At 32.8% G+C, this 27,384-nt stretch overlaps 1 protein-coding gene across 4 annotated transcripts in view; it reads right to left on the reverse strand.

Moving 5' to 3' along the window:
* NBEA (neurobeachin) overlaps positions 1–27,384 on the reverse strand; it is a 664,301-nt gene that overhangs the window by 441,846 nt on the left and 195,071 nt on the right. For 3 of the 4 annotated variants that reach the window (XM_068984685.1, XM_068984684.1, XM_068984683.1), the window contains exons 19-28: positions 26,534–26,615; positions 26,183–26,306; positions 25,139–25,331; positions 22,227–23,237; positions 20,167–20,384; positions 17,721–17,874; positions 11,662–11,670; positions 8,920–9,100; positions 6,523–6,653; positions 2,598–2,705 (exon numbers count right to left, since the gene is read on the reverse strand). In XM_068984685.1, coding sequence (XP_068840786.1) covers positions 2,598–2,705; positions 6,523–6,653; positions 8,920–9,100; positions 11,662–11,670; positions 17,721–17,874; positions 20,167–20,384; positions 22,227–23,237; positions 25,139–25,331; positions 26,183–26,306; positions 26,534–26,615 — 2,211 coding nt within the window. The remainder of the gene's footprint in view (positions 1–2,597; positions 2,706–6,522; positions 6,654–8,919; positions 9,101–11,661; positions 11,671–17,720; positions 17,875–20,166; positions 20,385–22,226; positions 23,238–25,138; positions 25,332–26,182; positions 26,307–26,533; positions 26,616–27,384) is intronic. The other variant, XM_068984682.1, reaches the window with a different exon arrangement.

Raw genomic sequence — 27,384 nt, forward strand, 5'->3', positions numbered from 1 at the left:
TTATTACTTCATTTAAGCACTAGGTGAACAAGACTCAAAATTCATGTGCATTTGTCAGAAAAAAAAAAAAAAGCAAACAAGAAATATTTACAGATGACTTAATGCTCTGAAATAGAATTAGTATAGGTAATGGAGAAAATGACCAAAATAGATTACATTTGTTTTGAAATATTGTGAATTAAGTGTTTCATACTCTGTGGGTAACAGACAGCTTTTAAATACATTACTTTTCCTTAAATAACTAAATTTTAAAATCTCATATGTTTCTGAACTTAAGGCAACATAAAGTGACTTGAACAATTCAAAGGTTAAGTAGAAATCTAATACCTACAACTGACTTTAAAATATAACAATTCAAAAATACTTTCAAATTCTGGAGATTATTTAAAAGGAAAAAAGCGTTCCTTGGAGTTTATGGAATATGGTGGTAAAAGAGAGAGAATGCTTTGGAAAGGCCTAATTTGGGATTCTGACTCTACTTCATACTAGCTGTGTCATCTTACTGTTTTTCAGTCTTAGCTTTCTCTTAACCTTTTACTGAAAGCTGAGGGTAATATATATGTGTCTGATACACAGTGTAAATTGAATGAACACAAGTTATGTTACCTCAATGATGTTTGGAAGGAACACCTGAACATTAATTCCCTTCCTTCAGGAAGAAAGCTAATAAGAACCACTGTAGGGTTATCCAATATACAATAGTTACAAAACATCTATAGATATTAGAAAAAGTATACAATCCACCGTAACAACCTGATACAGAACTTACTAACAATTTAAATGCAATGTCACACAACATAAATTCCTTCTATGTTAGGTCTGAGTGAGTCTCTTGGAGATGAAAACATGATCTGTGTTTAAATCATCTATCATTAAAAAAAATTCTTCCACAACAAATTTTTTTTCAGGATAAACAATTCCCATTTCTGAATGGTTAAACTGTTTGTAAGAATTTTTTTTTAAGTCCAGATTATGCAGATCCTTACATCAAGATTTTTACACTATTAATGTGTTTTATCTCCCATTTTAAAGACTACTTTACTTTTATTAATTATGAAAGCAATATAGGTTTATTATAAAAAAATTGAAAATTTAAAAATGTACAAAATAAAAAGTGTTTACCTGGAGATAATAACTGGCAGCATTTGGGTGCCTTTTTTTAAATAAAGGTGAATATGTGCGTGTACGTATACTCGACACACAAAAATGCAGTATTTGTGTAGTCTAAGTTCTTTTGTGTAGTGCTTCTTTCCCTTACTATATATCATGGGTGTTTTACATGTCACAAAGTTTCCCTCAAAAATACGATTTTAATAGTTACATAACTTTTTGCTAAATGAATATACTGTGATTTATTATGCTCTGTGTTGGATATTTATGATGTTGCCAATTTTCCTGAGGACAGCTCTGATAAGCACATGAGTAGAACCAATGGGTTATAGGCATCAAATTTATAAGAGCTTTTAGCACAATGTAAAAAGCTATTTATACAGTTTATCCAATTTGTACTCCTACCAGTGATAAATGATAGAGCACTTTCAGTATACCTTTCTCATGACAGATACTATTATTTTAAATTTTTAGTTTTTGGTAAAAATATCTTACTCTTGCTTTAATTTGTATCTCTTTGACTACTAGTTATACTGACTTTTAAATCATATGTTTATCACCTTATTTTCATATTTCATATCTGCCTATTTTTCTGTTGGTATGATTGCAATTTCCTTAATGATTTATAAGAACTGATATACATTAAAAACAATGTAAATTTTTCTCATATATTTCTACCATGTTAGTATGTATTAAATATTTTAACCACTTTCTCAAGTACAAAGTACTCTATCTAAGGTATTCTTAAATGCAAATTTAAAATATAAATGTCTATGTTTCATAAAACATCAATTAAAAAAGAAAAGTAGAATCCAAAATTGCTGATAAATAGCAACTATAGTAAGAGGTACTACCAACATTCAGTCTGCTGTGAAATGCTATGGATGCTTCTACATAATTTGTGGAAGGGCCAATCTTATTTTTACTTACTTTAAATAAGTGATCATATAATTGGAGGGGTCTATGAAATTGTATCCTTAAGCTACATTTTCAATAAGCTTTATTAAGCAACCTTTCTAACTCAAATTCCCATTGGTGTCTCTATTTCTAAATGCAGACTCTTCTCTCAAAAGTAATTGCCCCCAAAAGTAATTCCCAAGAACATCTTTATGAATTAATCTCTTTTACCAATAATATAAGGAACATTGATAATAACAAAATATTCAGAACCTAGAGATGGAGCAAGGAATACTAAAAGACAGGAATTGTTATTCAAGATAAAATCAGTTATAATCTTCAAAGTTATCTTAATTCTTAGTATACATACAAAGTAACTATAATTGTCACATCATTAAAAAATAAAATGAATAAGCTTTCAGAGAAAGCTAAGCTCAATCATTTTACAGAGTGCATTATAAACCTACAATCCCTGACACTAGGACATTTAGTTTTAAAATGCAAGTTTCCTATGAAATTTAAATTATTTTACACAAATTACAGTGAAAAGTTTTCTTTTTTCTCTGGGAAATCAAGCAGGCATAACTCACCACATCCCGAAAGACAACTGCACGAAGGCGATTGATATCAACATCCTGAAGAAGCCTATCAGGATCCTTAATTGGAGAAAGGTTACCTGGAACATTCTCTAGTGGAGTCTTAAAAAAGAGAGAGAGAATTGTGAAAAAATAGTATAATACAGACATTTATATTAATTTCTATTAATAATACCTTCAATTTTGTAATTAAACTGGCCACACACTTTACCGTCTCTCATCACTGAACAATATTTATTGACTGTTCTCTTCTACTTTTACCATAGTTTCACTTACTAGTGTTCTTGTTCTTTATCTGCATAGGTACCACTATAGATATAGAAAGGCTGGAGGATTGTGGCAGAAAAAAAGACTAAACTTTTACTCTGGGCTCAAATCTCTCCTGTGCAACCTCAAGCTTGTTACTAACTTTTTCTAAGCTTTACATTCCCTACCTCTAGTTATCAAGCCTCCTTAAGTCATCAGGTTCATTTATCTGTCATGTTTTCATAATGTATGAGTTTATTATATTACATTATTATATGAGATTTCATCTGTGAAAGCATTCCATGATTCACAAAAAGTCAGAAAAGGTAAGCAAAAAATGTTTTACTCATGGCCTTAATAGTAAAGCTGAAAGACATTAAAGATCATTACCACTAAAATCCTTTTTATATTTGAAGACACAAAAATCCACAAATTTCAGGTAACATGTCACATAGTAAACTCGTAAGACAGTCAAGATCCCTGAAACTTTTTCACTTACAAAACATAAGAATTGTGTGAATTAAATTAGATAATATATGCAAAGTATCAAATAGAACTCCTGCATATAAAAGTAACTCTATTCAATAACAGGCCTCCTTCTTCTATTTTCTATAAACCTCAATTATACTATTCCCCTCTTAAACTATTTGATTCTCTTGCAGCACAAAAGAGTACAGAATTTGAAGGTTGACAGTTACTTTGTTTCCATTACAATTCCAAAACTTACCAGCTATATTAGCTTAGGTGAGCTTAGCTTTAATATTTAAATAATAGGCTAATGATCTTTATCAAAGGATGATTAAAGAAATACTATTTACAATATAGCTGAAAAAAATACATATATTTTAATTTACATACTACTTTACAGTTTACAAAGTACTTCTATGTCCATAATCTAATTAGAGATGTGTTTTGTAGGAAAATCTTATTTAATACCTCCTTTTTAGAAAATATAAAAAAATGAGGCCCAAAGAAAACGTGTGGCTAATGCAAGTCCACTCAGGTTCATAACACATTGAAATTATTGTAACTATGGTTTACTTACTCAAGTGCCACATTAAAAATGCATAAAAATGGGGAAACAACTCTCACAAACTGGGTTTACTGATTCTCTGTTTTGAAATATGTTTTCTTACCAAGTCAACTTTTCCTCTATATCCATAATTTATAATCTAATTTTCATTGCTAAGATTCTTGCTAAAAGGACAGACTAGCTCAATTACCATGAATTTCCTGCTCATTGAGCTTTTCTGTCCATATTCTATCATCAGTGTACTATTAGGTTGGTATACAAGTAATTGTGGTTTCAGACCATGAATTTTAAATCATTATAACTAGGCTCAAACACATCTTTATTATTCAATACAGGAACCATTAAAATCAACACATTTTGCCAGCAAGAAATAAGTTTTGCTTATTCCTGTAGCATAAAAATCTGTTTTAGGATTCGATGAACTCTTGGAAAAGTTTTCTGCCTCTTGCAGGTTGTGGAACCGGTTTTCCCTGCAAAAAGTTGTCAAGAGGCTTGAAGAAGTGGTAGGCAATTGGTGAGAAGTCAGGTGAATAAGGCAGCTGAGGCAGAACTTTGAAGTTCAGTACATTCAACTTTTGAAGTGTTGGTTGTGCAACGTGTAGTCAGGTGTTGTTGTGGAGAAAAACTGGGCACTTTTTATTGACCAACACTGGCTGTAGGCGTTGTGGTTTTTGGTACAGCTCATTGATTTGCTGAACAATTAATTTTGCACCAACCTAATACTTGGTTTGACGGGCCTGAAAAGTTCTCAATTATACACTGAATTAACTATAGTCACCTTTAAGATCTAAGCACTCAAAAATACTGACTTCTTTATTTCATGACATAAATATTGATTGGTTAACTCCTAGAGACAGGAAAGGAATTAGCATTAATTAAGTCCTCACTTCATTTCTCAAATTACTAAGTACTTTAACATATTACTGTTTTTTATTTAATTCATACAAACACCATACAAATTAAGATATATGTCCACTTTAAAGACTGGAAAACTGAGGAACAAGAGACTAAGAAATTTGTTTTCATTTCACAAAACCAGTAAGTGGTAGAGGCAAGATACAAACTCAGAACTGTTTGATTCTAGACTTTGTGCTCTTTTGTAAAGTATTCACAATGCTAGACACAATCTGCAATTGAAAAGATGTAAAAGATACCAACACACTCAAGTAACGTACAATCTCCTGTGCCTACACAAATAACTAGAAGTAACACTGCTAATGTGTTTGCATTTAATTTTCTAAGCAATGGAGGGCTTTGTGGAGACTTGTCAACAGTAAAATATATGGTTTAATTATTCTAGGAATGTGTCTCTAACAGTGGTGAAAAAGAAAGAGGCTATAATACAGATATGCTAAATGTGTGGTTGTTCTGACTGAAAACTGCACAAGTTTGAAGCGACAGAATTTTTTTAAATGAATTAAACTCTTACTTTATTCCTTCACTTATCGAACCTTCACTAGTCAGTGTCAAACATCTAATTACAAGTACCGTGAGTGGTAAGAGACATACTGGGTTTTACAGAAATATCAAACAAAGAAACCTCCTCTAGACTGAGTTGGCAGTGAAGGTATTAGAAAACATTTTACTCAAAGTTGAACTTAAGGTAACACCAAAAGTGGAACATATTTACTGGGGTGAAAAATAAGGATGGGAACTTGAAGAAAAACAAAGCTATGTAAAAGTTAAAAGGTTAAAAAAATTCTTCTGATGAACTGCATGAAGTCTACAAGTGTGAGTAAAATAAAATAGTAATAAATAAATAAAATAGTATAAGCAAGGGTAAGAGATTCCAAGCTGTAGCTGAAGTAAGCAACAAACAGGACCTAAAAATCATTACTGAAACTTTGGAAGTGATGCAAATGGTCATAATCAAATATAAACACATGTTGCTGCTGCTGCTGCTGCTGCTGCTAAGTCGCTTCAGTTGTGTGGGACTCTGTGCGACCCCATAGATGGCAGCCCAGAAGGCTCCCTTGTCCCTGGGATTCTCCAGGTAAGAACCCTGGAGTGGGTTGCCATTTCCTTCTCCAATAAACATATGTTAAATAGAGCTAATTTAGAATGACAATCACTGCTGCATTCTGAAATACTGCATACCATATATTCACTTCATGGGCATTCAATAATTTTTGTTGAATGCCATGGGAATTCTATCCCCCAAAGTGTAACCATTTAAAAAGTGCATTATTCATACACTGAACTCGGTGAAAATTTAACTACTGAAGCTAGTAATAGTTAAGAACTTTTCAGTGCTATGAACTGATATAATCTTTATAAGAATCCTATGAATTAGAAATTACTAGACACTTCCTTTGAAAAATGAAAGTGTTAGTTGCTCAGATGTGTCTGACTCTTTGTGACTCAATGGACTGGAGCCCATCAGCCTCCTCTGTCCATGGAATTCTCCAGGCAAGACTACTGGAGTGGATAGCCATTCCCTTCTCCAAGGAATCTTCCCGATCCAGAGACTGAACCCAGACGTCTGTGCATTGCAGGGCAATTCTTCAGTGTCTGAGCCACCAAGGAACCCTAACAATTTGGAAGAAGAGAAGCCAGCACTGGAGACTCCTTTTCACTTTGTGCTCACAAACTTAAAAAAAAAAAAGTAAATTATATTTAACTTAGAAAATGTTTAATTACCTTGGAAGCTGCTGTGGCAGTCACACCTTGGGGAGCTTCTTGAGGTTTACTGCTTCCATGGGAAGATTTGTTCCCTCTGTCTCTCTGTCTCTGCCGACATTCTAAACAGTTTCTCACAGCAACACAGCAAACTATTAAAAAAAATGAAAGCATATTATTAATATAAACTGTTGACTCTGATGTTGTTTTTAAAAGTTGCTTGGTTCTGTCTTTTCTTTCTTTCAACTTTCACCATCCCACTATTGTTCTTAAAATCAACCAGATCAATAAATATTTTTAACTAGAAAATACAGTAATGAAAAGCACACAAAAAAATCCATGTAATTAAAAAAGTGAAAACAAATTACCATAAACTATCAACCAACTCAAGAAACACAACACTACTAGGATATTTGAGGCTTCCAATATATCCTTCCTTATTCTATCCCCTTCCATCCTTCAAAATTCTTAAATTTATGGATTAATTAAAATTAATTAAAAACATATTCATATTTGATGAATTTTTAAAATAATAATTATCTGCCTGTAATTTGACCATCTTAGTGACTATACAGAGCACAGCACCCATTTTAGGCAATAATAACGAGGTACTCCACACAACCAAGTCTCACAAGTCCCAATATCAACTTGTTTTCATGGTGGCAAAGTCACCTTCATCAAGCAGCATTCAATAATTACATACTCGCTTTCTATTTACTTAATTATTGTAAGAAGCAGCAAAGCATAGTAATAAATAGTATAGATTTTGGAATCAGTCCACATAAACTTGAATCTGGCTTTGCCACTTATGAGCTATGTGATCTTCGGCTAGCTGCTTCAATTACCTGTGCCTCAGTCTTCTCATGTCTAAAATGAGTATAAGCACAGTGACTTCCTTAGAGGACTACCCTGAGGATTAGCTGGATAGATATATGCAAAGTGCTTAGAAGAGTAAACAATACATATTGATACATAATTGTTTGCCTCATTATTACTCACTTATAAAAATTCCCTATGAATGATAAAAACCAAATCTGCTAAAAATTATCATTTTAAAAATGAAATCAGCAGTAAAACTTAGGAATATATTCAGAAATAAAAGTTCTAAATAACCAAATAAATGCTGTTTTTAAGATATTCAGGCATTAAAAATATTTCTCTTTCTCACAAAGCTCAATCTGTCAGCTATTATTAAATACCAATGGAAATGTCCATATGCCCCACAGTAAATAAGCCTACACCTCTTGGCTGAAGTTATCCATAAGATCAATCTTTCCCTAATAGGATATGAAATGATTTGTCACAGGAAATACAAAAGAGCAGTAAAAAGTAGATTTATTCCACCATTCTTAAATCAAGCACTTATTCCTTTCTTGGCTCAGAAACTTGTACCCTGAAGATTTTTACCTAACTTTTTAAATAATGGGTGAAAAGAATACATGTCAAGAACATCCTATCAAATGCCTTACTTTTTCATATCCTCCCTGTTCCCACTCTAAGGCAAGTATGAAAACAGCAGCCATTTTTGTCTGAAAACAGTAGTTGTCTGGTCCCCTGTAAAGACTAAACAGTAAAATTAAATTTTGCCTTTATAAAAGGTAAAAGATGTAAGAATGAATACTGCCTAAGGAATTGGTCAAATTTACCAAGAGTTTTGAGGGCTAAATTTCATTTATAACACAAGATAGCAACAAAAAAGTCATAGCTATAGTAATATCTACTAGTATTAAATGTTCATTCTGAAAAACAGTGAGACTGGCATAGTTAATTTTATCCTTTAGCATTGTTTATAAAACTACACTATCGGTTTTCTGATGTATTTTATTTGTGGGCCCAGGATAACTGGCCTGTGTATTCATTTACAGAAAAAAAAAAAGAATTCATAAATGGATTTACATTAAAATCACTCCAATTAAAGATGCTACTGTCCTACTGATTTTGAAAGAGCTCAAAATATATTCGACATCAACTTTATTTCAAATTTCATTGTTGTTCAGTCGCTAAGTTGTGTCCAACTCTGCAACCCCACCGACGGTAGCATGCCAGACTTTCCCATCCTTTACTCTCTCCCAGTGTGCTCAAATTCACAGTCCATTAAGTCAGGATACTATCTAACCATCTCAATCCTCTGCAGCCCCCTTCTCCTTTTGTCTTCAATCTTTCCCAGCATCATGGTCTTTTTCAGTGAGTCAGCTCTTCACATCAGGTGGCCAAAGAGCTAGAACTTCAGCTTCAAATTAGAATCCATTAAAGATTTATTCCATGAAATCTCCAATGTGATGATATTATATTTTTTTAATTTAGTAATTCTATATTACATAATCAAATTGTATCACTGATACTTTATGTATCACAGAATATCACAAAATAATCTGTAGGTAATTATTTAACATGCACCATTATTCTTAACAGACTTACCTAGCCTTAGGCACTGTCGCATTAAACCTCCAGAAGACATGTTTTTTTCAGCTTCAATCTCACTAAAATTTAGAGAGCTGGCAAATACAAGTACATCAACCATAGCCATCAATCGGCTGAGAAAAGTTACTGCTGTTTCAGCTGACATGCCTTGTGTCACTTCAATATTTTCCAATTCCGTCTTTAAAAAAGTAGATATAAATCTTGTTTAAAATTTGGAAATATAATACATGCACATACATGCTGCAGCTTAATAGTAGTTTAGTATATTTATATTTTGTAAACAAAATAAGTTATAAATCATAAAGTAATTCCATGTAGTATAAGAGTTGATTATCAAGTTTATTAGCTTAGCTATGAATTAACTTCAAATAAAGAAAAAATTTATTTTTAAAATCAATGTTAGATTTAAATATCATTACCTGTAAACACTACATTCCAAACTTAAGATCATTTTATAAAGACACTTAGAAATAATCAATGTAAATATTTATACTAGTTTTGTTCTATTTTAAGTTTGTTAACAAAGACATACAACTGATATTTCTTTCCTAAAATCCTCATTATTTGTAAAAATATGCTAATTTTTCTTTCCTATGAATGTATGATAATAGGAAAGATATATGGCTCTTTCATTTGATATCAAAGGGAGACAACTGTCAATGGTCCAATTAGAATATATAATAATTTCTTATCCATTTCAGAATAAATGAGTAAGAAACCACTAGGTACCTTGTATGAGTAACAAAATCTAGGGTAAAAATACTCAAGATCATGAATTCCTCTACCACTATTAATCAGTGACACTAGCAATGAGAAGAATCAGTAGCATTTTAGACTGGCAAAACTGTACTTTCACTAAAATATTGTCTATGCTAAAATATAATTTTCTGCTTTGGAAGGAAATGGTACAAGGTATTCTGTTTTGTAAGATATATAACTTTGCATCTTACAAGCAATAGCAGTATTTCTTATTTTTCATTGTATGTTGTATAAGATTTTAATTATTTTGGTTCATTATGATGCTGCTGCTGCTAAGTCACTTTAGTTGTGTCCGACTCTGTGTGACCTCAGAGACAGCAGCCCACCAGGCTCCGCTGTCCCTGGGATTCTCCAGGCAAGAACACTGGAGTGGGCTGCCATTTCCTTCTCCAATGCATGAAAGTGAAAAGTGAAAGTGAAGCTACTCAGTCATGTCTGACTCTTAGCAACCCCATGGACTGCAGCCTACCAGGCTTCTACAGCCATGGGATTTTCCAGGCAAGAGTACTGGAGTGGGTTGCCATTGCCTTCTCCTGGTTCATTATCACTAGGCCTCATTTTCTCAGTGCCTCCAAAGCAGAGAAAAGTAAGGAATACTTTAGAAATAAAAAACACTACTGTTTGAATCATCTGAAAATGGGCAAGCTAGCCATACTGATTAACTTTACTTTTTCACCAATGATAAATTCAACTACAAAGTAAGCATGTATTATAGGTATCTGCTCCTATTTAATGCTCCATTTGACATTATTCACACCCATCATTCTACACAGACATACACTCACTTATATTAACAGGGAAATATCAGCAGGAAACACATTAAAAAACAACATCTTCAACACTTCTTGTTTAAAACATGGGTAAGAAAAATGATAGCTGACTAGAGCAAGCACTTATATAACTAAACAATTATAAATGGGGTATAAAAAGAACAACCTTTATCCCTTCCATTTAACATCAAAATATTGTTAAAACATTCCCTCTAAGAGGAGCTTGGAAATAGACAATTTTTTTTCAACTATTGATTTGTAACATTATGCCAATTCAGCTTCTATGGCCTAAAGAAATGATTAATTTCATTACTAAGATGTTTTTAAAAATAAAGATTCATTATTTGCTAGCACTACACTGATATACAGCATCATTTCATAGCATGAATTAAAAATCTGTTATCATAATACAATAAAGGCAAAAAATGAAATTTTATATAAAACTTCCTTTTAAAATCTCAGTTATCAACATAATGGAATGGAAGATCTGGCCATTGCTTAGGCCTATTAAGCATTCTGAAAACTTTCAAAATATTAGAATTTTAGGATATCTATATACATGGATTCTCAAAGAAATTTATCATTTTGAATTAGGAAAATTATGGGAAATCTAACTTATTTTATTAATGATTTTATTTTGAAGTCTTTTAGAGTCTATAAATTATAAACATCAAAATATTCAATATTAAATTAATAAATTATGTAGAGACATTATAAAAGCATTATTAACCATCCATGAAATTTGTCAAACTGCTATTTTTGACTAAACAAAATAAAATTTTAAAATAATAAGTATTCTTAATACAACTAATAACCTAAAAGGAAGTTCCCATTAATTCTAATAAACATCATAATATAGATCTAAAAATAAAGAACATCCACATATGATTATTATTAAATCTTAATATATATTCTATCCAATTTTCTTTCAGTGGCACTAGTTAAAATCTGATGGTACATATGACTGAAATATTATTGTTTTCATTATACTATGCCAGTTTAGTCTAAAGATTAGTGTGCATAATAAAACAGTAATTCATCAGTGCATTGAGAAAATAACCCTCCAGTGAATCTTTCAAATATACCAAAAATATGCCTAATGCTAAAGATGGTATGGAAACTCAAAATATAATCAAGTCAAAAATTTCATAAATAAGCAAAAATAAAATTTAAAACTGAAAACCTGAAAAATTACTAAAGTAATACTAACCTTAGAACCCTGGACATGCATTAGACAAAACAGACAACAGACCAAAAAAAGTACAAGAAAAGAAAATCATTAAAATTAAATGAAAATACAATGCAAAATTGAAACACAAAATAATAATTAAAAATAATATTTGATTTTATTGAAAGCAAAAATACTCAGAAGAGATATTCATTTTATAAATTACATACGATTAAGATTAAATACCAAATAGACTTCTACTTATTTTTTCCATTAGAGTAACTTCCCAAATAATACATATGTAAATAAAGTTCATATATTATAAATATGCAAATTCTATTTTACAAAATAAATATCTTTTCCTAAAAAATGACCAAGGAAACATTTCAATAAACAAACTAACATAATGTCTCCATAAAAGCCCTAACTTACTATTAGTTTAAGCAGAAATGACTTAGAAAAATAAACTATACCAATACCTTCTAAAATTTTCATTAAGGAATCATGCTATTTCGTTTCCTAAAATATTTGGAGCCCTTCTTATAGAACAAAATCTCCAGGAATTAGTAAGACAGTAAAATATTTGAGTAATTCTAACTTAAAAACTACTCTCCTTTGCTAGAAAAGAACTTACTGATACACTAAACAAAACTGTATGTGAACTGAGATAATCACAGAGACTTTGTACCAAGTTGCAGAGTATTACTAAGAATTATATTCAGGATATTTAAAAAAAACTGGATAGAATTAAGTTTCATGATAAAGTCAACAAACTGTTCTTAATCTTTGATTTTTGACATTATATGTAGGCATAAATTTCTAAACACTATTTTCAAAGAGTGGGTGCTGTGCTATGCTTAGTCACTCAGTCAATTCCAACTCTTTGCTATCACATGGACTGTAGCCAACCTGGCTACTCTGTCCATGGGATTCTCCAGGCAAGAATACTGGAATGAGTAGCTATTCCTTTCTCCAGGCAATCTTCCTGACTCTGGGATGGAACCAGGTTTCTTGCACTGCAGGTGGATTCTTTGCCGTCTGAGTACAGGAGAACATTTAAAACCATTCTGAGAATACTGAAGTATAGTGTTATGAGATAAACAAAACAAAAAAATTATTAGTGGTTTTTCCAAATTTATTAGCTACATTTTCTAATAATGGTAAGAAAAGGTAAAACTAAAACTAAGTCCTTATCCTTATTTTTTGCCAGAAATGGTTGCTTTTCATTCTTATGATTATAAAACTATTAGGAAAGGCAGAAATATCAGTCTTTATTATTTTTCTGTAACAGAGACTGAAACTGAATGAAATTCTAAACATTTAGTATGGTTGACCAAAATGGTTGACCACAACCATGAAGTGATTATGCAATTTGTAGCTGATTTATGCTCTTTGTTTATCTTCAATTTTTCCCTCCAATTCCTTGCTTTCATTCATGACCAACTTGGAACAAAGTGTAGAAAATAAGTGAGAGGATTCAACTGACTAGTGATAGAAACATTAACTTCAAGACCTCAAGAACAGTTAACAAAATAATGCAGGGTAAGTTGATTCAGTTGTGTCCAACTCTTTGCAACCCTATGGACTGTGGCCCACCAGGCTCCTCCCTCTGTCCCTGGGATGAACTCTCTAGGCAAGAATACTGGAGTGGGTTGCCATTTCCTCCTCCGGTGGATCTTCCCAACCCAGGGATTGAACCTGCCTCTCTTATGTCTCCTACATTGGCTGGCAGGTTCTTTGCCACTAGAGCCACCTGGGAAGCCCAAACAAAAATAATGCTCCTTCCCAAAACCAGACTAGTCAAGCTACATACTAAGAGTTTTAATTTTTTTTAGCTGACTATTTAAGTTCAACTATTGTTCTAATTTGAAGACTTGCAACTATTTTTGTAACTTACTTTCTGTGCTACGTAACATTTTACATAATCTAGATAAAACTGAAACTCCAATATTCGTCAAGTTCAAGGTGTCAGTATAACACAAATAATGTATATCTATACTTTTTTTCCTTAAAGTTTCCACTGAGGTACTTCTCTAGAAGTAAGATTAAGCAGCTGAAATTTTTTCATGTGATGACACTACAACAGCAATACACAAATGCTATCCTTAGTATGAGTTATGGTATTCATATAAGGTCTCTGGGCAGAAAATAGACCACGTCTATACCAATGCCATGGAGACAGCAGACGAAAAGATTACACCATTTTACTTTTTGCTGTCAAAAGTGGATCACCCATAATAAGTAACATGGCTCAAATATCCTATTTTAAACTTCAGAATTCTACATTTGACAGGCTTGTTTTGTAAACAGGAAGATCATTCTATCATGATACAATTCTGAATAAAAAGCTCCAAAAGGAAGTAAAAGAGGGAAACATTTAGGAAGAGCCTTCTACATCTAGTGACATTACCTAACTTAAGTGTCACAAGTTCCTGTAGGGTAAGTAAAATTAGCACTGTTAAAATGAAGAAATTAAGGCTGACATCATATCTAGTAAGTGGTAGAAGCCAGGTTAAAATACAGATTTATCTTATGCTAGAATGCAAATGCCTTCAGTTATATCCTAACTGAAAAGAAAATCATGTATGAATCTCATTGATTATTGGAAAACAAGCTTGTTTTTGATGAAAAGGAGTAAATTATTTGAGATACACACTTATACTGAGAAACAGAAAAGGTATCTTCCTGGGTTGAGCTTTTAATAGCGACTTATAAAGAATACTTAGCATTCTACTTATCCATTCAAAACTGCATACAATTTCAATATTAGATGTGTAAAATGCTAAAAAAATTTAGTTGGTTGCATGTGAAAAAGTTACGTATCTTCTAACAAAACATAATGACCACAATATTCAGTGAATTTGTTGAAATTAACTTTGATAAATGCTCATTAAGTCAAATGCAAGCTCTTATTTAATAGGAAACCTGGATTTATCTTACACTCTACTAAATTTTAATGAATTTTTAATTTAATGCTTTACACTGAAACATTATACTATGGATTTGTATTTTAGGTCAAAATGGTGCTGTAAGTCAGTGGTCAGCAACCTAGGACCCACAGATCAAATATAAATAAAGTTTTATCGAAATACATTCACATTTACTCCTCTGTGTTATGACATATGTCTGCTTTTGCAAACAGCAGATTTAAGTAGTCAGACAGATAATACATAGCCCCCAAAACCAAAAATATTTATTATATGATCATTTATCAACCACTGCATACCAATATTACTCATACTTATTCCTTAGATACATATCTGTATATAATACATGAGTATTTCTAAAAACTCCACAAACCTAAACAATGTTACAGATCACTCAAACATTAGTTTCAAATGTCTCTATCTCTCTCATATATCTAGTATTGAAATTCTAGGGCATCCATGACAATGCTTCTCCCTTTGGTAACCTGCATATTGACAATGTTTCCTTTTTGACTTATTCCATCCAGAATTATCTTTCAGCTTTTCATATTAATATTTTAAATCAAATTTAAAGAAAGTTAACACAACATTGTAAATCAACTACACTCCAATAAAGATTTCTTTAAAAATCTAAGTTAAAAAGCTCCATGTCTTTAGTTTTAATTTCTTCCTTTATTCAACCTCCTCCTTGCTCACTTTTTTCCACTATTACATTAAAATTTTTAGCAAGAGAATTAGGCAATCAAGGAACAGAAAACATTACTCAAAATTGGCACCAACCATGTTTTCTCCCAGTAGGAAGTGGGAGAAAAGGTTCTTGATATTTCTTTTAAGGAAGCAATTCATTCAAAGAATATAAAGTTAGCTATGGTGTAGAAGCAGTGAAGTGAAGTGAAGTGAAGTCGCTCAGTCGTGTCCGACTCTTTGCAACCCCATGGACTGTACCCTATCAGGCTCCTCCGTCTGTGGGATTTTCCAAGCAAGAGTGCTGGAGTGGATTGCCCTTTCCTTCTCCAGGGGACTTTCCCGACCCAGGAATCGAACCTGGGTCTCCCACATTGCGGGCAGATGCTTTCCCGTGGGAGCCATCAGGGAAGCCCGTAGAAGCAGGCACAGGTGCAATCAGTTAATCAGCCAAAATAGCAGAAATACAGAGACAGAGACAATGAAGAAAAGTTTCTACAATTGAATGAATTCCAAAATCTACTGAAGACAGTCTAAAGAAATAAGTACTGTAGTTTTAACTTCTGAACTATGGTAGTTATAACTGTACAGGTAATAATTTTGGAAGTCAAAATATCAGTATCTTCATTATACATTCATTATAAAATAAAAAATGAGAAAATTTGGGTAGTATATTATTTAATTCATAATGTTTATTAACACTTTATTCATTATTTTCTCTATCTTGATGGAGATCTTCTAGTTTAGAAAACTCATAAATATTTCAAATCTATAAAACTTTTCTTATCTACTGCTAATTTTATATAAAGATCACTTCTGTTCTACAGAAGATTTTAAAACAATATTATACTTTAAAGCAAATCTCAATATAACTTTTAAAAATTTCCTGATAACAATGATAATATATAAACATAAAAAAAGTATATGATGGAGAAAAATCCCAGGATGAAACATTAAGTAAATCTTCAATGGATAGAAGAGACAAAAACCTCTTCCTGTCTCAATATTAGCATGTATTTCTTAACATCACATGCAACCATTAATTTACCAGAATTTGGTATAAGTCACGAGAGGAAATCAGAGATGAAAGAGAAGGGATGGTATGTTACAGGATACCTGCACCCTTCACACACCATCAGCTATTTTTCTTCCTGATTCTGTTTCCTTCGTCAGCTGCTAGTTTCATGAAGGCCCTAATTAGGATCTGTTCTGTTGCACTCCCTCCTGAACTAGCCTTCTTGCCTTTGGAGACTCTTGAATAAATTCATGGATGAAAGAGAAATGTATGTATGAGGCAGAAGTGTGCTGAGGCTGTATACACTCTTTTGCTGCTAATATTCAAGTTTCGGTGCTGCTTCAGGGACGGTGACAAAGGGAGAGTGAGAAAAAGAGTCACGTAGAAAAAGCTTGTTAATGATGGAATAAAACCAGAGATCAGTTTGGAAACACTGCCTCAACAAGTAAAAGACATCCTAGTAAAATGGCAAGTTTCTCTCTGGAAAAGTGATCTGTTTTGGGCTTAAGGATGAACTTCCAATATGGCAGGAAGAACACAGATATTAATATGAGAAGTATATTCTTGCCCATCTGATCAATTAGCTATGGAGCTTGTTTTTCAAAATATGAATCAGAGATATATTTTTAAATGACAACTAAAACACTGAATTATTTATCTATTATATGTTAAATGACATATAAATAACATTGAATATCTTTCAACTTATGTTAATAGATTTTGATGTCTTACAAAGAAAAAGTCTATATTTTTAAAAAATAAATGCTGAACCACAAAATAGTGTCAGATAAAAATTCTAAAAGATGTCATATGACTAACAAAGTTCTTTGAGATTTTTAAGAATTACCATATTTTTCAAGTACAGAAAATGTTATGACATTTATAGTTTTTCTATTTGAGGTACCTAAATTTTAAGTAAGAAACACTCTAAGAATTCATCTGATTCTCTTTTTGAAGCAAACTACTGGCTTTGAGATTAAATCTCAAAGAATAGAAATATAAAACTACTATCTATAGCTTAAAATCACATTTCAAGCTAATCATATGAGACTGAATATTTAAAGGTGACTTTTTCCTATTTTAGATGCATGACTCTATTACATGATAAATACATACCTGTACTCCAAAATCCAAGATTTACAGAACAAGAATTTTAACAGTTTATTTTAATGTAGATTTGAAGAGATAAACTATGAGAAAATAAAGTTAAACCATTTATGGTTATAGCTCTTCCTAAGTTAAATTCATCAGAATTATCAGATAAATATTTTCATAAGTACACACAGCTGAAACCCAAAACTGACAATTAAAAGAAGTGAGAATATAAATGTACGTAATTTCAAATTATATGGTTAAAAACTTTTCTCAGGTGAACAAGACTTGTTAAAATCCATATTTATAGGATAGAACGCCACTGACATGCTCTGATAATGTAATTATAAAACATAACCACTAGATGGAGTCAAAGTACTTACAGTTGGTGATGTAGCAGCAGAGAGCAAAGGTAGAATTCCTCCACAAGCAATGATGATGTTGTCTACCATTTGGGAAATGAGGTGAATTGTGTTATGGACAAAAATAATATTTTCATTGCTATTGACAAAATCCATCACAGACTTTGTGGAATGGCTAAAATAGCAGAAAAACAAAAACAAACAAACATTTCTTTGGTTTAAGAATAAAAAGTTTACAACTTATATTTAATGTCCTTTTTAAAGTGAAAAATAAGAGCTAGGCAAATTTAAAATGGAGTCATTAAAAAAGAAAATAATTTACAACAATTGAGATGTCATATTACCAAAACCAGCATTCATCTCATCATGGATTTTTTGTGAGTCCAAGCATATTAACTTTATATTTTGTTTCTGCTTAAAACACTACAGTGTCCTAATTCGATTCAAAGACACATGACTAGGTCAATGAATTTGGCTGAAACATTCATTTTTGCCAAAAGCTAGTTGTTTGGTATTGAAAAGCAGAGGAAGTGGATAGTTAGCTGACAAACTGTTTTATCACCAGACCGCAGCTCCAGCTTTGACCAGACATATTGAAAACATATACTGCTAGTCACAGAAGTTACATGATAGGGTAGTATAAATGAGTCAGTAAAAATTCAAGTACTTAATAAAAAATGGAAAAGACCTCAAAAGTCAGCAGTGCAGCTTTGCCATACAAAACATACAATACAGATTCCCAGAAAAATACACGCACTGCTTCAGTTTGATTGTCGTCAAGAATATGAACTATTCTCTAACAGAAAAAATTTTGCTCCATGATCAAATTTAAGTCAATGATTCTAACCTTTTCAGAATTGCAAAACATCATCTATTCTATCTTAGATCTCAGGATGTTTTCTCCTGTCCTAAAAACTAAAGTGCTATCTATCTTTTAAACTTTTAAAAAATTTTGTTAAATTACACAAAATTATGTCTGGGGAATTTTATGAGAGTCCATGAAATAAAGCACTGAAAGACACACATAGCATGTTAAGAGAAGGAAAGTTGAGTATCACTCACTCAGCGGCTACTAAAATATAACAGGTAGTAAATTATACAGTGTCTCTCCACACACTGATACTCATGTTAACAGTAATGTATTTCATGGTATGCCAGTCTCCTTATTTACCATCGCATAAGTAGACTAAAGACAAGTTAACCAAATAAAATCAGAACTAAAAACTGTCTATGGCAGACACTGATTACTTCTGTAAAGTTATTTCTTTTTCCCTGCTAATGTGATCTAGATTTTGTTCTATTGCTGAGCTACATCAGGTACAAGAAAGACTGGTTTCACCACAGCTACTGTGTTTGTGAGCAGCTAAAAACACAGCTACTGTGTTTGTGGAGGCCAATCATTATAATCCCATTCCTGTCTGCTGGTAACTGACTTAGAGAAAGCATATGATCCAGCTGACATATGAGATATCAATAGGGAATTTCATGAGGGGATTCACTTAGAAAAAGTAGATGAACAGAAAAGGAGGAAGTGGAGGAGAAGAAAAAGGAGAGAGAATGGAAGGAAGAGGAAGGAAGAATGGGGTGAGAGCCGCAGTAGAAGAGTCCTGCCTTCTAGTTGAGGGAAGTTTCCCAGGATGAACTGATCCTGGGAGCTGAAGCAACCACCTTGAATCTTCGAAGGATAACCAAGAAAAGCAAAGGAAGTTATTGTGTGCTGAGAATATTGTGCCACTGACTTTTTGAATCGCTGATGGTAGGGTATTGCTATGTACAGCCATCCGCTTCCTAATTTATCTGCATGAACATATGACATTTCAAAACTGATTAATTTGTTGCATATGTGCTATTACAAAATAAAACTGGAAGTGAGGCAAGGTAATTTTAACATTCATGCAGGCTTTGTTTTCTATTTTAGAATTTATTCAATTTATTTAAACTGAAAAACATAAAACAATTGAACTTTTTAATGTTGTTTTCTTTCAGTGATTATATCTGAAACAATGTCCACTTACCACTTAAACAGTACAAGCTCTAAAAATGATGTCATAAGTGATTTTAAAATTTTAGCACTATGTGTTAAATCTTATTACCAAGAATAAATGTAGTATATGACATTAATTTTAAAATTAAAAGATAAAAATGTAGAAATTTATCTGAACCAATATTGAACCTTTTTTTGTTTTATTCTCTTTTGTATATAGAATAGGCGATGCCAGATTTTAAAGTTTTGGTTTTTAATTAATTTAAGCCTAAATTCTTGATTAGTTTTTAATGTGAACCACCCCAGGTCATAACTCTTATGAAAATATTTATGTTTCAACAGAAACTTCAATATTCTTTTTAATACATTTGTGAGATTTTTAATGATATAATTTACTTAATAATCAGGTGATTCCACTAATCTAAAATAGTCATTTTTTTCCCACTGAAAGTAGTCTTATTTACAGAAAAGAAACATTTCTACCTCCTCCAAACATGTACATCTGTTTCTAATGCAAATAGCAAATCGGTGAGAAGTCGCTGGTGCATTGGAGACCATTTAAACTCAGGAATACGAAACATTGTAGTGCGTGGACCTGGGCTGAACTGGCGCCTCTGTTCCTCCGTCATTGGCATTCCTCGAAATCCTAAATCAACTCGGAGATCTCTGTCTTGTTGTGTGATAGACCGACCCTGAACAGCCTAGAGATGGAAAAGATGGACTTTTGTATAGTGCAAAAGAAATGAAAACAGTTAAGTACAGTTAAGTGAGCCAAGCTTTTGCATATGACTTCAACAGGTTAGTATATCTGCTTTTATCAATCACCTGGTAATTGCTTGCACAGGAGCTTTTCTGACAAGAAAAGGATACTATTATTATTTTTATTCTATTATGTTTCAGAAACTAGGCAAGGCAATCCAATACTTAAGTTTAACATCAAAGTTCATGCTGAAAACTAGGTCCTCTTTAGCCCTCTTTGAGTCTTTACATTAGACCACATTCCTTCTTTATGAAAGTGAGCAAATACTCAAAGTGAAAAATACTGGATATATATCATCAACTAATTATAATCAGAAATACAAGATTAAAAGAAATATTACTTGAACAGATTCAAGTTAACTTCAAAGTGTATTTCACTTACAATATTTCAACTGAGAAAAACAAATGCCTTTTATAATTTAGAAAACCAGACAAAGGTCTGTGAACTCAGAATGAAAACCAGGCAAACCTAGTATTATTAGGCTCAGTAAACAATGTACCATGGTATCCTTTATTTTAAACTTGGGCTTAATTTAGCATTTTCATTCCTCTGCTAATTATCATGGTAGCAAAACTGCCACAAAAATAGAAACTGGCAGTATTTAACAGAAAATAAATAAAAATACCTTTTCCACATACAGAATATATTTTCAAAGATTCTTATTTGAATACAAAGACACTAGTGAAGTACAGTGTACTCTCTCTACCGTAATGCTAATGGACACATGCTAAATTATTCTTTGATGATATTAAAAGGTAAACGGAAAACCCAGGCAACAGCAACAAAAACCAAGTCACTAAGGGTAAAAGCTTCTTCAATTCTTAAACATAAGGTATTATTTAGTGGCAAGTATGTACTCAAAGCTCAACAATTAAAATTCACATCAGAAAACATCATCTGTTTCTAGCTTTAGTATGGTGAGGCCCAACTGCAGCACTAACATTTCCTTACTACCAAGCCTGAGTGTCTAATTTTCTCATACAAATCCCCATACATGTGGCTATAAGGAAAACTCTCACTGCTAGTAATTGCAAATTTCCTCAGCCATGTTGTCCACCTTACAGGGCTGCTGTGAGGATTAAATCTGAAAACATATGGCTCAGTGCCTGGAACACAGGTGAAAAGTCGCTCAGTAGTGTCCGATGACTCTTTGTGACCCCATGGACTGTAGTCCATGGAATTCTCCAGGCCACAATACTAGAGTGGGTAGCCTTTCCCTTCTCCAGGGGATCTTCCCAACCCAGGATTCAAACCAGGTCTCCCGCATTGCAGGCTAATTCTTTACCTGCTAAGCCACAAGGGAAGCCCAGAACATAGTAAGCACTTGATAAACAACAGTTCCCTTTTCTGTTCATTTATCAGTTTAATATGGACTCCAAGTCCTCTTCTCTATAATTCATAGAACAGGGTTGGACTTGAAGCTTAAAAGGTTAAAATTAATCAAGTATTCAGAATGAAAATCTTGAGTACAAATGTGTAAATGTAGTTGTAGAGACGTTAAAGGTCTTATTTCAATCTGGCACAAGCTCTTGTACCATATGAGAAAATTCAGGCCCAGAGAGGTTGAGCAAAGTTACACACACAGAACGTGGTAGAGGTGGATATATGATTCAGATATTTTGAATTTATTTTATAATGTAAACCCACATCACTCAATTCCATAAATTATTATTCTACCATAATTAAATATAAACATGGTGTGACTGGTAAGAAATTACTCTACTTTGGTACTAACAACTCCGTATGTCTTCAATGAATTTTGAGCACATGTAGGGTAACTTACTTGCGTCGTGGTGGTGGTCTGGATTTTACGGATTTCCTTTCCTGACTCTTTGCCGTCGTCAGATCTCTCAGTGTCTGAAATTATACTTCCTGCATCAACATTTGGTACAATTTTGCTACCAGAAGATTCCGTTTCCAGCGTCGTAGCGGTCATTTCAGCATATTCTAACCCTTTAGATGATGATGTTAAGTCTCTGTCAGAAATACCGCTCATTCCATCTGAAGTTGTATGAATTTTGAACTCTTTTTCTTCTATTATACTTGATGTACAAGTCAAGTCAACACTACCAGTCATGTGAGCAAGCAATCCAAGATCATCACCAAGATGTACTTGAGTGTCCTGAATATTTGGAATAATGTGATTGCTAGAAAGTTCAGGTAGGAGTTTCTCCTCCTGCTTGGGTATTTTATCAAAGAGAAATGATGTGCTACTGTTGGGAAGTTCATCCTTCTCATCCGCTAATGTTATCAATGGACCATTATCCTTTTCTTCATTTTTTTTAATAATACCAACACTTCCATGTACATTGTTCTGGAGTTTCTCAACAGCAGCACTATACACATTATCCAACAAAGACTCAACCTCCACAAGAGCACCATTCTCTCCACCTACTAAAGTCTCTGGTGATAAATCCATATCATCAAGCTTCACTTCTGTTGCTTCCACTTTCTCTGCTTTTATATCAACTAAAAGATCATGTACTTCCACATGCACACCACTTCCTGGTCTATCTGAATTTCCAAGAATATCATCGGGCACTTTTGTTGACATGAGCAAGTCTCTTGTGTCTGTGCTGACAGGGTAATCTGTCTCACTTTCTGGGCTCTGGCTTTGTGAGAGATCCTCTATCTCTCGAATTTCCATTCCACCTTTTGCTCCTGTTGTCTGTGATGAGAGACCAGAGATGGTGCTCACATTTCCCTTCTTTCCCTTTTTAATGTTCTCCTCCTCTTGTCTCTGATATTCTTCATACATTTTGGCTAGGTATTCCTTATGTGCTTCATAAGTGACCTTAGAAATGGGTAAAGAAAACACTTAAAGGCACTTTTGTACATGTTAAAATTTTAAAAATGATATAAAACTATGATAATAGCAAAAATGGTATCAGTAATTTTAAGGTATCAAATATATATTAATAACACTAAGACAAATGCTTAACTTCATCAGGTAATTAGAATATCATCAAAATAGTCATATATGACTTATTACATGATTTGTCAACATGCAGGTAAACTAGCATTAAAGATTTAAATAAAATGATATCTTTAAGTGAAGTATTTTAATGTTACCCCAGTTAATATGCCAGCTGAACTCCTACATATTTCATTTATTTGAGCTAAAACAGAATTGGCTAATAATACACAATATCCAAAGTACCATGGTGTGTGTGTATGTGTGAGAGTATATGTGTTTTAGCCACTCAGTCATGTCCAACTCTTTGCGGCCCCATGGACTGCAGCCAGCCAGGTTCCTCTGTCCATGGGATTTCCCAGGCAAGAACACTGGAGTGGGTTGCCATTTCCTTCTCCAGGGGATCTTTCCCACCCAGGGATCGAACCCAGGTCTCCTTCACTGCAGGCAGATTCTTTACTGTCTGAGCCATCAGGGAAGCCCCAAAGTACTATTATTACTATTACTATATATTACTTTAAAAAAGAAAAAAAGGTGTGTCTATTGCAACAAGTGAGGTAAAAAAAAAACACATATTTATAAATACATAGTTATAAAATGTTAAAACACTGCATCTTTATAGAGACTACTTTGATACTTTATATAGTCTTGTTTAGGAATAATCAGTACACAGTGTAGCTAGAAATAATATATATTTCTCACACAAAGACTTGCAATGTGTTTCCCCATAAAATACTATTATCAAACTTATTAATGCAATGATGAAAATGAGGTGCTGATATATTATAAAATATAACTTTATAACAGAAATAAAGGTCTTTAAAATTTTTAATGTTTAAAATCCTGTAGACACATATGATGTTAATTTATATTTCAAATGACAGTATAATAGAATTTAAGGTTGAGATCTTGCTTTGAGGATTATCTTAATATAAAACCCCTTTTTTTACAGGAAAAAAATCAAGTCTCCAAAGTAGGGCTTAGCAAACTATGGCCCATGGATCAAATCTGCTTATTTCCCGTTTAGAATACAGCCATGTTCGAACTTTACATACTGTCTATGGTTATTTTCACAATGCATGACAGAGCTGAGTAGTTGCATTAGAGGATGCACAGCCAATAAAGCCTAATAACCATTATGCAAAGGGATGAAATGAGTTTCCTAATGCCACAAAATTGAACTGTGGCAGAGACTGGATCAAAAGCCAACTTCTGACACCTATGCTTTTCCTATGACACCACCACATGATGAGAAATCTTAACTGAACTTCTGTACTCTAATATGTACATATTCTAAATTTTAATTCACTACTTCCTTTTCCCCAAAATCAGACAATATTTAAAATATAAGCAAACATTGATTCTTAGGATTAAAAATAAAGATAATTCAATTAAGAACAACACTAAACTTCAGTACTTTAAATGTATTTATTATTCACTTAAAAACAGTTTCCAATTTAGAAAGGCTTAAAAAGTATATATCAGACTCTGTTTCACGAAACATTCTTATAAGACCCAGTACAGATGTTAGAGTTAAAAGACTAAGACATAAGCTCCCAGATATCCTATAAAACATATGTGGGGGTCGCATCTAGACTGTAAAATTTAATTATAACAGGACCCCTAAAATAGAGAGAAAAACAGAAACAACAGAAAGAAAATTGTGATAAAGGAATCAGCCATAATGCAAGATGCCCACAAGATGGTGCCAAGAGAGTGTTTACAGACATTTAATACACAGCTGAAACCCTGGTGATGTAAAATGTTAAATCCCTTGTTACCTTGGAATGAGCTATTGAGAGTGTATCCACCCAGACTCTCCAGCCTCCCCATTCATATTTTATGGCATGATACAAAAGAATCCGGAAGATATTGTAGACCATCTCTGTGATCTTCTGTTCCTCAGAATTTTTAGGATTGATATAGCCAAGAGAAAACATCCAATCTTGCCACACTGAACACTGCAATAAGCATCTTGTTGGGGGTGGCGGGGGGATAGAAACTCATTAAAAATTTTTAGATTATATTAGAATTTACTATTTGAGATAAATAGCAAAAATATGATCTGACTTAGGTAAATCAAAGTATACAGTTATTCTGTACATTTAATATTCTAACCTGGAATGACTTTCTCCATTTTTCTACATAGATAAATCCATATTATAATTTAAAACTGCTTTCCTGACACTTCCAGTTAGATTAGTTATTGTTTCCCTACTCCCTCATCACATGTAGTACTCACAATGCACTTAACATATGATAAATTAATCATCATTTCTCTGTTATCTTTCCCACTAAACTGCGCCAAATACAATGTACACCAAGATAACCTGTGCAGCATAGTGCTTTATATATGGCAGACATTCAATCAATATTTGATAAATTTAACTCATGCAGGAACCGTGGTTCCAAACTGTATCCCATGTCCTAGCCAACCAATTTAAAAATACATGACAATAATCAGTTATTAGACCACCTTAAGAAAAACATAGATGATCTGAGCAAATCCAACATAATTTCACTTAAAGTATTGTTGGTGGTAGACAATGACCAGGAAAAGGAAGTGTACATTTTAAATAAGGGGTTTGGGGTATGTATATTCCTATATATAATTAAAATGTATTACCCATAAAGTTAAATAAAATTATATAAAAATAAATAAAAGTATGCAAACTATATCACAGACATAAATGCCTTTTCTAATGATTGAAAGCATTAGCAATATAGGATATGTAAATTTTTTCTTTGCAAGAGACTGAAAATAATGGAGAGAAAATAAGATTAGTTATGGGATAAAGCTTTGTAATTGTATTCAAACTACTCACCTTCTATTTTCTCGGCTGTTACTGAAAAGTTTTATCATATCAGATAAAAATAAACGACGAACTTCCATGAGTTCTGCACTTGGTGTAGAGTTTTTCAACAAAGTTGCCACCACTTTAAGAATCACTGAAAACAAATAAAAGTTACAGTAAAGACTTATAATTGCATCATATTTTCTGCTCAAACAGTATTTACTGATTTTCAACTAAATGCTTAGCATGATGGTAGGCGAGTTGTAAATGTCATAAGTTAAACTATAAATGCCATACCGACTCAGGTGGTTGGGAAAAGTTTTGATTTAGTTTCACATGTTACCATGTTACTACTGCATTAAAGAATTGCTCTTTGCTCACTTGGATTCTGAATTTTCACTGTAGAATCTGGCTCTGGATGCGGTTTGTGTACAACTTGAGTACATACTTGCTCTGTCAAAATCTGAAAGACAGAATTTGAATTTCATTTAGAAAATAAATTCATAATTGCAAATTATAGATATACAAAGAATCTGCAAAAAATGTCTATTTGTTCAAATCAAAAGAAATATATCTTTTAAAGGGTCTTCCAGTAAATTCCACATACTTCTAAACTCTTTTAACTCTACAGTCTTCAAATTTTGTTTGTTACAGATACAGACAAAAGTAAAGCCAGTATCTATAGAAGGAAAGATTCATTAGGAATTCCAAGAACGAATTCTGTTTGAAATCACTTTTCAGTGCACATCTTTAAAACATTTAAATTGGGGACTGTAAACATTTGACTGTTATTTTGTCATTAAAAAAAAACCAACTTAGAAAATCAGTAAATAAGAAAATAATGACTGAGCCTGGATTGCAACTTCAAATGAAGAACGATAAAGAAAAAAATCTTTATAAAAAATGTGGCTCATTGTCATTAACCAATGAGGTGTTTGTTTTTTTAAGTTTTAATTAATTTATTTATCTTTGGCTGCACTGGGTGTTTGTTGCTGCATGTGGGCTTTCTCTAGTTGGGGTAAGCAGGGGCTACTCTTCGTTGTGGTGCGTGGGCTTATTCTGGTGCTTCTTTTGTTACAGAGCATGGGCTCTAGGTGCCCAGACTTCAGGAGTTGTAGCCCATGGGTCCTAGAATGTAGGCTCAGGACCTGTGGGGCATGGGCTTAGATCTTCTAGGACCAGGGATCAAACCCATGTCCCTGGCACTGTAAGGCAATTCTTAACCACTGGAT

This window comes from Capricornis sumatraensis, chromosome 12, assembly GCF_032405125.1.
Source record: "Capricornis sumatraensis isolate serow.1 chromosome 12, serow.2, whole genome shotgun sequence".
In the NCBI taxonomy this organism is placed as follows: Eukaryota; Metazoa; Chordata; class Mammalia; order Artiodactyla; family Bovidae; genus Capricornis; species Capricornis sumatraensis.